At 42.0% G+C, this 12,306-nt stretch overlaps 1 protein-coding gene across 2 annotated transcripts in view; it reads right to left on the bottom strand.

Annotated features, from left to right (window-relative positions):
* LOC121183023 (F-box-like/WD repeat-containing protein TBL1XR1) overlaps nucleotides 1-12,306 on the bottom strand; it is a 38,731-nt gene that overhangs the window by 6,315 nt on the left and 20,110 nt on the right. For both annotated transcript variants that reach the window (XM_041039798.1, XM_041039799.1), the window contains exons 3-10: nucleotides 4,316-4,417; nucleotides 2,881-3,026; nucleotides 2,568-2,793; nucleotides 2,050-2,182; nucleotides 1,368-1,509; nucleotides 703-766; nucleotides 173-270; nucleotides 3-63 (exon numbers count right to left, since the gene is read on the bottom strand). In XM_041039798.1, the coding sequence (XP_040895732.1) occupies nucleotides 3-63; nucleotides 173-270; nucleotides 703-766; nucleotides 1,368-1,509; nucleotides 2,050-2,182; nucleotides 2,568-2,793; nucleotides 2,881-3,026; nucleotides 4,316-4,373 (928 nt within the window). In that variant the 5' untranslated portion in view covers nucleotides 4,374-4,417. The remainder of the gene's footprint in view (nucleotides 1-2; nucleotides 64-172; nucleotides 271-702; nucleotides 767-1,367; nucleotides 1,510-2,049; nucleotides 2,183-2,567; nucleotides 2,794-2,880; nucleotides 3,027-4,315; nucleotides 4,418-12,306) is intronic.

The raw sequence follows: 12,306 nt of genomic DNA, 5'->3' as shown, positions 1-12,306 counted from the left end.
ACCTGAATGGAAGGGAAACTGTTGTTTGGCTTCTCCTGTGTGGGCGTCCCATATGATTGTTGTCTGGGAGGATACATGTCCATGGACAATTAGTCAAAGACATTATGCAGAAGTTTTTATGTGTTAACTTCTGAGCAACATGAGCAGGTTTAAATAACAGATCCTGGTTTACCTTGTCTACTCCTGCACTCAGGATAAAATTGCCTTTTTTATTCCACTTGAGGGCAAAGATGGGACCTTTGTGTTGGCCAAGTGTACTGGCCAGGTTACCTATGGAGCACAACACACACAAAGGAAACACAGTCTATAAATATTACATTTGAAACAAGTGTAACAAGAAGCCACCGAGGCTCTAAGTGGCATGTTTTGACTCCTGATTCAGTGGCAGTATGCAAACCTGCCTGTAGGTGGCAGCAGTGTACAAGGATTAACTGAGCCATGTGGTGTCCATGCTGTGGTACAGGTGTAGCAACGACTTATAGCATCAAGAAACACCACATTCATAACTGGGATTTCCATGGCAATACTTGTTAGTTTTTAATACTCTGCAGTTTTCAAATATTTATAAGAAAATACACTTTTATATTCCTAAGAACTGAAAATTCAAAAAACATTTCCCTCCAAACATCCTGTGATATCTCAGGGTTTCTTTTGATTAAACAGCACATGCTCGTGTTGATTGACAAGTTGAAGTCATCTTACCGTCCTTCGTCCATATTCTAGCAAATCCATCATAGGAGCCTGTTGCTAACAGTGTGCCCTCACTCTGTCAGAGACAAAGAGTGAGACAGTCAGTGTTGTGTATGTGTGTGTCAGACAGATGTATTTTTCTGCAGAGCCACTTCAGACACGTTTACAGAGCCATGTTGTGTTTTTCAGCTGCACCGTGTTTGTGTAAAGATTCCAGGCTGAATGAACATTTGCTGTGATTCAGCTGCTTTCATAAGGGAGGCCTATGTTTTCCATCAGCGTGGACGCTTTCCAGGAAATTTTTGCCTCTGCCCTTGGCTCAGTTTTCCAGCCCACTGGCTGAACTGGATGAAAATCTCTCTCTCTGATCCTCCTCTGTTAGATATCATCACAGGTTATGTTCAGTGCTCACTGGGAGCCCCTCTGTGATGGAAGCATCAGTTGTAATTTGCCTTCTAGGTGTAGACGGCACTGTACATGCATGGTGTTTACATGTTTTGTTGTTGTTTTTTGTGTTCTGTTCATATGGCAAAGTCAAAGAATTTTGTGAACACTGAAGTATAATCCAGTACAAAATGTCTGAAACAGCACTTTGACTCCCACAACTTTCCACACAGCCACGCTGGGTGACTCATGTTACATCATGCGTATGTGCACGCGTGTGTTTGTGTCCTTACATTCCAGTCTAGCGAGGTGACATCTTTGTTGCTGGGGACATCCTGTCCTCCCTCTCGTATGCAGTGTCTCAGGACCAGCTGTGTGGAGCTGCTTGTACTGTTCTCACTCAGGTTCCAGATACGAGCCGTCGAATCACCAGACCTGAAGCCAACACAGAGACATTTCAGCGACTGTCCGTCCAGAACAACATTAGGCTAATGTCCACCTATTAGTCTAACTGACAGTCATGTAAGTTGTAGCAGTGAGATAATAAACTTTGCTTGAAATCTTCAAGAAAACAGAATTGCACAAAACATTAATAATCATAATACCATATCACTGAAAGTCAATTAATAAATCAATGGGAAAAACAACAGTAATATATCACTTCAGTCAATTATCAAGCAAAGATATCAAACATTTGCTAATTCCAATTTCCGCCTGCTTCCCTCTGCTTTAAAGCACTGAAAACAGAACAATAAAACACAAGCAACAGATTAATCAATAATCTACATAATCGTCTCTTGCAGCTCTAGATAACACTGAAGCCCCAGCAGCTGAATAATTTCTCTGGCAGACTTGGCTTTTCTAGTACTCAAGGTAGAAAAGCACAGAATGAGCTGCATTAAACTGACTGTTTTATTTATAAAAAGTAAGAGACCAGGGTGCCAGGAGAAAGGTAGGCGAGCGAGGGTGACTCACCCTGATGCCAGCAGGTCGCTGACTGGATTCCAGGCACAGATGAAGACCTCTGACTCGTGTCCTCTCAAGACCATGGCCTTGTTCTGAGGGATCTCCACATCCCCGTCCACCTCCATTAGATCTGCGTGGTTGTCTGACAGGTAGCACACAGTGAGGAAGAATATCAAGATACCAAGGCAGGAATATCTCGACAGTCTGCTGTCATCAGCCTCTTGTAAATCACTGTAAATGAGTGGTCTACACTAACCAGGATATGACATGTAATATGTCATAAATGATTTAAATATGATCTATTTTTATATGTAAATATATATTTATATTGTATATATTTTTAAATGTAGTTTGATGAAATGAAGTCAAACATATTTTAACTGAAAGTTCATTTGAAAAGAATTTGTCAAACTACTATTCCACGGGTCAAAGATGAACTTTGATGCTTAATAAAAATAAGAAGAAAAGAAGAAAAGAAGCTTGGTCATCACTGCATGTCCTTTTAAATCAGTAAACATATTACTCACTTGCTAAGGCATGGGCTCCGTTCTCCTCCCCGTTGGCAGTATTCTCTCCATTCTTGGCATTGCCGGTGATGCTCCCTCCAGTGGCTGATGCTGGAGCCGAAGCGGCCGCTTGCTGCTGGGCCATTTTGTCCCGATAGGCCTGCTGCCTCGTCTGAACGACGTCCGGCATCACCGCGTCAATTAGGGACAGAGACTCTATGGGCCGTCCGTCAAATAACGTTCCATCCTAGAAAGCAGGAGAGGGAACCAGTTAGAGAGGAAACACAAAAGAGGAAAGAAGGAAAGAGTTTCTATGATGTTGTTTGTATCCCACCTCATTGATGCTGACTTCAGCCTCAACGTACTGCAGACCCTTCTGGATGATGCTGATGAGGGCAGCAGGGGGAACCAGAGCACCATTGATGTTGGACTGGCTGATGTGACTCTCTATACCAAAGGTAAACGCTGAGTGGGAGAACCCTGGAGAGGAGGAGAGAAGAGAGGGACAGAGAGGGTGAGATGGAGAGAACGTTTGGAACAATGGAAAGCAGCAGTTTACTGTATATCACTCTAAATCTTATTTCCCCCAATTTTAACACAACATGATACATAAGAGAAAAACATTTTGTATTTTCTCGTCTACCATAAAGTCGTCTTTCTGCTCGCTCACCACTGCCTCTTTCCTTTTTGCTTTCCTGAGCATTTCATACTTTCTGAGGTTTTTATAAAAGAGTTTTCTGATATTGCCTCCGGCATTACATACATACATACATACATACATACATAACTGAACTGAACGCTCAATGTCACACTTCACAGTGTTACTCCACTGCTTACAATGCAGTTAAGTGCTCTGATCCTCGTGGGTCTCTTAATGCAATGTGACATTTAAAATGTATTCAATAAATAAATGGCATAAGCAAATCCATACAGTGCTGTACATCTCTCCCTGTGTGTTAATATCAGTTAAGCTGTCCAACGTTTCATGATGATTTTAATCAGTAAACAGAACATGACCAAACTGGCTTAGACACAGATTCGTTTTACTCAAAATGACCAAACTCATGTTCAGCGACTGGCTGCAGATGGTGAGAACAGGATCTACGTCGCACTGAAGAGTTTATGAAAGTCAAAAGAACAATTTCACAAACTGTACCAGCTGAGCACAGACCCAGTTTTAAAAAGGCAGACATCTATGAAAAAGGCACAGTGTGAAAACATGCCAAGGCCATCTACGTATGGGTTCAGTGCCGTTTATCTTCTCTTCACTATGTTCTGCCTTTCATACAACAAGCTGACCCACACCCACTGTGTTGTGTATACACAAAGACCAAGCTGATATAACAAACTAACATGCAGCTTTCAGGTGCCTGTGGGACATACTTCTATTGCAGTTATTCAGAGGTTTCTTAAGTTTTCCACAGATCAGATTTGTCTTGCAGGAGTAATGACTCATGGGCTTATAATTTGGACCTTCCATACTTTCAAACCAAAACATTGTTTGGTTAATTAATAACATAACTGCTTTCAACATGATGCTGCCAGCTGATGTTCACAGTCTGACCAAAAAAATGAAAAACAAAAAGACACTGGGTGTAAGAAGCAGGTTGGCAGGAAAGCTAACCACTAATAAACCTGAACTACCAATATGTTAATCCCCATATAACAGTGTGCTCTAATGCAATCACAGCTGATTCAGCAGAGCAGCGGCTGAACATTTTAAATAAGAAAAATGCAGACGTGCTGAATGTAAGGACTCCAGAGGATACCTGACTCCTGTAGGTATCTGTAGACCAGGAAGTTGACCTCATCACTGCTAATGCTCATCTTTACTCCTGTTACACCATGAGGTCAGCACGCACACACCTAACCTGAAAAACAGAGAGACAGAGAGAGAGAGGGGGGGGGGGGGGGGTACATCAGTGGAGGGAAATACTCACCATCAACACTGCTGCTCAACAAAGATGACACACAGACACAATAAATGTAACCACGGTAGAATAAAGACAAGTTTCTTGAAGTCTGAACATCAGAGCGTCAGCAGTTTTCACCATCAACCTGTTTCAGTTTCAGCCAAGATAACTGGCCACTGCAGAGACTGTGGAGAAACAGAAACAGCTGCTGGGCTCAGAAAATGTGCGTTACTGCAGATGTAAATGTACACAGAATGGATTGGCCAGATTACGTCTGGGGGTAGTTTGGCTTGCACTGTGACCTGATCTCAGCCAGGTGTAAATCCAATGTGTGTGAACACATTCTTCAAATTAAAAAAAAAAGTCTACCCAACAACTTGAAAAGTCACCTAACTCCACCTCTTCCTGCCATCGCAAGCAAGACTAGACAGAAGCTCTGCACACGCCCTTTCTCAGCAAAGACAATAAAAGCAGAGCCCACACAGAAGCATCATTTCAGGTTACTGTAGAGGGAACTGGCAGAGGGTTACGAGGCCGCTGAGCTAACACTACTACCAGCAAGGTTCTCGAATAACTCTGCACACTAACACTGTAAAATCTGAACCATCCACAGTTTACGGTTATATCACAACTGTCACAAAAGAAGATAAAATGATTATTGTTTTGATAAGTTTCCAGTATTATAAACCGCTGTGCAGTGTTTTGGTATCAGCCTTCAAGCCTTTAAGCTTGTGGATTTTTCACTCAGACTGGATCGTATTTCATCGTCTCACCAGTAGCAGCAACACATCCCCACCAACCAAACTCCTCTGCATTTTTGGCTGGACCATGACAACAGGGCCATCCCTATAAACACAAATGTCTGACGCTAACTGACTGACTAAGTGACAAAGTTACACCATTCAAGTGTTGGAGTTTCCCCATAGGCCGTTGCTTTTTCAAAGTGAATTGGTGTGAGCAGTTTATATTACATCATCGGGGGGCTTTACAGGCAGCGTTGCCAACTCAGCATCTTTGTAGCTTGATTTACTAAATTTTCAGCCCCTTTTAGGGACTTTCTTAACAGAAAAAAAGATATCTGGCAACTTTTTGGACAAAACCTAGGTACTTTTAATTAGGCAATACTAGCAAAGAGAGTTCTCTCAGTGTTGCTGAGCTTCTAACTTTCACTCTGATCATTTTACAAGTAGATATAGCTGAAATCACAGCAGAGCTGGGGTCTGTAACTTATGTGTGTGGTGATTTTGGCAGATGACACTCGTTATAAAATCAGGATTTTAGGAGCAGCTTGGAAATGGCTTGAAAGTGACAGCTGGTTAACATGTATCTTAATGGGCTGTGTTTCAGTCACTGTTTCATACTTGTTTTGTTGTCTGACAACAGAAACAGAAAACCATGTAAATCAGAACAGCTTTATTGGGAATTCAGCTGTATGAAATCACTGTATATGTGAGGACGGAGAGAAAAAGAGAAGCAAACACATAAAGGGCTGAAACCAGCTCATACTAGGCAGAAGGCAAATACGACATGATGACTTTCCTTTGGAAGCAGCTGTTTACAGTGGTGTCCTCAGTTTCCCAAACTGACCATATAAGATCCAGCCATATGCCAGTTTTTGACCTAGTCTCGTTTGAAGCACGGTTGTTTTCAGTTTGAACATCCGCAAGTAAGATTAGCCTTTCTAACAAGGCTACCAAAATGTAGCCAACAGATGCAATTAGCTACCTCTGCCTGTCATTACCCAGCATCCAACTACTGATCAGATGTTAATAGTAGGTTGAAATGGGTTGGAATTTTCCGGTTTCAGTGGGGAGCAGGTTGACAGTAAATACTGCCATAATACATGAGGTACATTGCTGTTGAAATGCTACAACATTTTGATGAGCTTACACTCTGTCATCTGTGTTTCCCACATGAACCAACCACATGCTGGCTGTATGCTGGTGTGTGGTACATATACTTTCCAGAAGGTAAGTCAATTGGAGATTTTTGTAACACCAAAGTCCTCAGCAGTTCCTTAACCCAAGAACACTGAACTTCTCTTGTGTTAACATATAGTATTTCGCTCCTTCAGGTAAAGCCTGCGCGCCGAGCTGCTCCTGCTCCACCTGACCACTTATTTATCTTTAAATGCACTAATTTGGCTTCCAATCCACTACAAACTGGAAAATACGAGAATGAAAGAAACCTCCAGGACTGTGATGCCTCATCTCTCATGACTTCTTGCATGTGGATTCAAGCACACGGCGGGGGATCATGATTCAACATTGCTTTTGTCTGCGGTTTCATAAACCAAAAGGATTAAGAACTACAACTTTAAAAACACTCAGAGAGCCAGAGAGCTGATTCCAAATAAGGACCAGCTCAAAGCCCATTTCCCCTGAGAATAATCAGCCATGTAATGCCTGGAGCTCAGTGTCTGCAGCCCCCCTCTCCCAGGAGAAGCAGGCTTTCTGTGCATTTAATGGCATTTAAGTGGATGAAATACTGTCTCCTGGGTACTGTGAGCACTAGGTTACATTTCATTTCCCAGGACGTTAGATTTTCGTTGTCTGGCACAGGAAAACGTTTAGCATGACCCATGGCCTTAGCACCAGACTAACAAACCGGGGGTGGGGGTGCTCAGGATCAGGCAGTGTCAACAAATACTGGTCAACAAACTGTAGAATTTCACACAGGTAATAAGAGGAGATGATTAGTTTAGACTGACAGTTTTGCTAATCCTGTGTACTCTAGTCAAGACAGAGCAAAAACAACAACCAAAGCCACAATAAAGACCGAGGCAGCTGACTCAGAGCCAGTTGCATCACCTTCATTGGAGAATAAGGCTGCCGTGGCTGAGTTGTTTGGGGATCTGCTCATGACTCAGGAGACAGCAACAACCCTGTGGCCAAGACAGCAGAAGAAGAGGTGATGCTGTTCTCTGGCATGTTGGCTCTAAGTAGACACTTATCTGTGCCTGGACCACGCTGTCTCTAGTGAGAGTGGAGTGTGTTTTCCATGGAGACAGCTGTCAGTGAGCAGATTGTTCTGAGGGTCAAATGTACAGTGCACAGACAAAATAATGCAAACCACCTTGACTAAGACTTTCACTGCTACGATAGCAGCCCGGTGCTAACTGGCAAAACTCTGTCATGCTGACATGAGCTGTTACTACCACCCTGGCATTGCAGACATGCTGTACTCTAAATTAGGCCTATTACTAAATCATAAGCAGCTGTCGGGCTGCTTTCACTTCCAGTTTACAACAGCTCCATACTGCAAACACTGCAGCGGCCTGCTAACTTCAAAACATGCAACACCCCTGCACTGTGTGGTTACTGTGTGTCTATGGCATAAATGTACAACGCTCACTGTTGAAAATATAAGAGCAGAGCAAAAATAAACTGTCTGAGAGTATGCTCAGTGACTGGCTCTGATACTCACATCTTGACATCTCTAGTCACACCTCTACAGAAATAGACACATAAAGTGAACAGAAAAATAAAAATCTTTACACTGTAATACAGTGCAGTTTTTGAGACAATTGGTTGTAATGTTGTACTACACTGCATTACGTGTGAAATATCACAAAACTATTTTAACGTGATGCTGTCCAATACAATTTCACATCAAACTAACACGCCTTAACAATCAACAACTCACATTTAACCAAATTCATCTCACATAACTCTAGTTATATAGTGACATTTACATCAAAGGACAGAAACTCTGCACCGAAACTGATACAACTGACATTTTACAGTTGAGCTGGCAGCTGTTAAAAAGCAGCTACTATTCTTCATCCTACTATTATTATTCATAATATTATTATTATTCGTCCCACTTCGTCCTACTATTACTGCGCATGGGAAAAACCAGGCAAAAGAAAGATGGTTGCAGAGTCATTCTGGGCTCATGGACAACATGTTCAAAAGTGTGTGACAAATTGTTAACTAGAAAACCACAAGGAGACAAAACAGGGCGGTAAGCTCTCGTTCTAAGGCCTAAGGCATATCTCACAAATTCTTCCTTCCTCTCTATTGATCTATTAGTCAATCACTTGACTTGACTTGACTTGACTTGTCTGTCTGTCTGTGTGTGTCTGGGCTACCAGCTAACCGGCTCGAAGGCAGGAAGGCTTGACACATGGTTTTACAACGTGTCTGTAGCTTGCTACAGGCTTAAATCACTCAATAGAATGTACGATGTACAATTATGCCCTGTAATTTAAAACAACCGCACCCACACTACAAAGACACACAACTTTAAGGCCCAATGCTCACATTTCAGCAGTTCTAATTAAGACACTTTGTTTTTTCTGAATTTGAGCTTCCATTAGTAACATTATAAAATTTGTGGAGTCATAACTGGACATGAAGACTTCCATTTTAATGATCAGTATCTATTTGTAGATTTTTTTTTTTTGGGTGATAACAGCAATTTTCAAGGTATGAAAATCCCGGGATTCCCGGTGTGAGAGGTGAGGTGCAGCAGCGTGTACTGCTATTTTCCAAAGTGTATTCTTCATTAAACAATTACCAGAAGAGTCAGAAATGTTAGACTTCCACATATTGAAGTTTTGAATATCTTAAATGAGCAAACTGTCGAATGGATTAAGATTATTTCTATTCGAAGACAAATCATCGTATTTCAAAAATTTTCAGTAGTCATGGTATTGGTATTTGAGAGCGTGAATCTCAGACACATGGAGTTTCTAGACAGTCTATTTATCTAGACATTAGTCAGGATGAATTTCAGTAACTCTAAATTTTATTTAATGTTCTGTGATGGCCAGTTCCAAGTGCATTTAGGCAACAGAACGAACAGGAATTTATCTGAACCAAACACAGCAACAGCTGATTTAAATAATCCACTTATAGCAGAAAAGGAGACGGAGTGTTAAGTAAAATCACTGATGTTGTGTCTGGTTGAAATGATGACCTGCAGATCATTCAGAGCCTCTGTTTAAATCCCATCTGACAGCAGCAGTGCCTCTGGAGGACCTCAGGTTTGTTAACAGCCACATGTAATTCCCTCCACCACCATCCCACTGCAGTGGCACTGTGGAGCCACCAGCTGCAGCCAGGATCCTCTGTGTTGACAGTGTGAGAGAATAGAGGGGGGATGGGAGAAGAGATGGGAATTTCTGTCTCTGCATTTCTTCCCTCCTCTCTCTCCCTCTGGCTCTCACTCTCTCTCTCTCCCCAGTTTGCCACTGACTGCTGCCAGTGGCAAACTAGCCCATACAGTAAATCTTAAGTCACAGCTCAACAAGAGAGGAAGGGAGGGAGGGACGGAGGGACCCACAAAGACAATCAGCACCAAAGGAAAATCAGGACATGGCAATTATAGTCATGCAGCACATAACCTGTTTCCAAGCTGTGATATGTTACTGAGAAAGCAAGAGTGAAATCACACTGATGAGAATCGGGGAGGGTCTGTCCCTCACAATGTGAAATCAATATAAATGTGAAGTAAATCATATTTGCCTTGGGTTATCAGCTGGCATACATAATTCATTCACTCAAAACAGCCTAATGAAACATCCAATCAAAGGCTTCAGCCTCACTCTAAGAGGTGTGATAAAAATATTACAACTCCTTATCAATATGCAGTCATTTCTTTTTTTGTTAGCAAGAAAAACAGCAGTGATAACGTGCGGGTGATGTTTGTGCACACATTAAAGCCTAACTGAACGCAACGCAATTTTATTCTAGGCAAGCGCAAGGGGCGCTTGTTTTCACTGCCTCTACATTGCATTGCATTGGAGTCAAACTGTGCACACAAACAATGAGACATCACAAATCCCTGTAAATAATTTAGCTGTATGAACTTGTGTGCGTGCTCATCATAGCACACAACCAACCAGCTTCTCTCAAGTAGCCTACAGGGCCAAACACAGTCGCTGCTCGTACAAATTACAGCCACTGCAAAATACTACGAAATGCTGCTAACACATTATTCTGCTAAGTTAACTCTTCAGTGGGCTGGGATATATCAGATTAATTTTTTAAAATTTGATTTATTTCCCTCATAGTGTGTATAAAGTATTCACTGTGAAACAGTAACATGAATAGTTACGCTGCCCACCTGGCATGGTTTACAGGATCGTAATGACTCCAGGTTTAGCTTGCTCTTGCTACCTCATAGTGAGTCTGACAGTCGTAGCTATAAGAGTGACAGACTGCAAAAAGACTTAGAGCACTGACTTAAACTCTGGATAGATTTGCTAACGAGTCGTTATTTCTTTTTTTTTTTTACGAGAGATGAAGCCACAGGAGTCCATGGACCAGTTTGTGGATTCTACTCTTTCTCTGCCTGCTGGGTAGCTAATGTTAACCAGCCAGCAGTCTGCCCATAAGCTGGTGTCTCGTCAAAACGCAAACAGCAGACGCAGATGAATTAATGTGCGGACTTGTTTGCTCAGTATGTGCTAAAACTGATTTTTAAGTGGACATCCATGCTATACTTTGCTGAAGCCAAAGGAGCGTTGGCTAATATATCATTATCAGATTTTTTAAAAATTCAAATATTGATATCAGGCTGCAAAAGTCCAGAGCTGGTCAGGTTCTACAAGACATACATAATTGAAATCCTGTGCATATATTGACAGAGAGGGTTCTTTAGGAGTGTGATTTGTACATCATCCAGAGAATATGTGGAACAACCCTTCTAATTTTTTGTGTTTACTGGTATTAGGAATAGTATGTGAATGATCATTTTGCCATTTTACCATTAAGGCCTTGGTTGTGCTAAGAAGCTGCTGACTTTATTTAAACAGCCTGAGTACTTTTATTTTGTTAACGCTGACTGTGTGAGACGACCCTTTGAAACTGCGAAGACACACACACACACTGCATCATGTGCGTTCTTGTTTCTCCCAGTCTGGGATAATATTCACCATTTAGGTGCCATATTCTTTGAAGGCTTTCTTGCATCAATATATAAGGAGGCCCAAGCTATGATGGCTCCTGCTCTGATTCTCCTCTGCGGGTGGAAATTGGGCTTATTCCTATTTAAAGGCTCTGCCTGAGACCAGACAGTTTGGGTCTATTTTCAGAGAGTAGCTGAAAGAAATTCAGGCAGTGGGGGATGGAACGGTTTATGGCAAACTGATATTTTTCAGTGTCTCTCACTCCAAAATGCATCCAAATATTTCTGTCTCCAGTTACAGTCCCGCATGGAAAATAGATTCTCACTTATACTGTTGCCACAAGCAGACAAAAAAGGTTGGGGGGAAAAAAAGGCCAGAGATGGTTTACTGTCAGCCTGTAGTAATCCATGGTAATGCAGTAAATAAAAGCCTGACAGAAGAACTGCAAAGGTGCAAAACACTGATCTGCACCATCAAAATGAATGAATGTTGAACTGAACTGATGGTGGTTTAGTTGCATTGTGAGGAATGTAACTAACAACAATGATGATGTTAGCAGAATGAAAACAATACTCATCCCATTTAGTGTTGTTGAAACTGACTGAGGCAAGTGACACTGATCCTGGAACTGATGTACAAAACACCAAGTGAAAAACACACACTCCTTGTGCACGCTCATAACTTTAAGCATAAATACTTAATGACAGCACTGTAAACTCCAAGGGGCTTTTATAAAAAAAAAAAAAACAATCGTGCAGTTGTTTAAGGAGCAATGACAACAGAAATGAACCACAATCTGCATGTGGCTCTTGCTCCCCTCCAGGGTTACTGGTCTCCTGGAGCGACAGATTGCATTGGCAAGCCTAGCTCTGCCTCACATGGCCTATGTGAGGTCAGTGAGTCTAGCTAGCTGTCGGTGACAGATGGTAGCATGTTGGCCTTGACGGGCAGTTAAACCTGCTCTAGGCACCTCGTGTCCATCTGAATGCAG

Source organism: Toxotes jaculatrix, chromosome 6 (genome assembly GCF_017976425.1).
Source record: "Toxotes jaculatrix isolate fToxJac2 chromosome 6, fToxJac2.pri, whole genome shotgun sequence".
In the NCBI taxonomy this organism is placed as follows: domain Eukaryota; kingdom Metazoa; phylum Chordata; class Actinopteri; family Toxotidae; genus Toxotes; species Toxotes jaculatrix.
The sequence above is the reverse complement of the archived record's forward strand: the minus strand, read 5'-3'. Positions and strand labels throughout refer to the sequence as shown.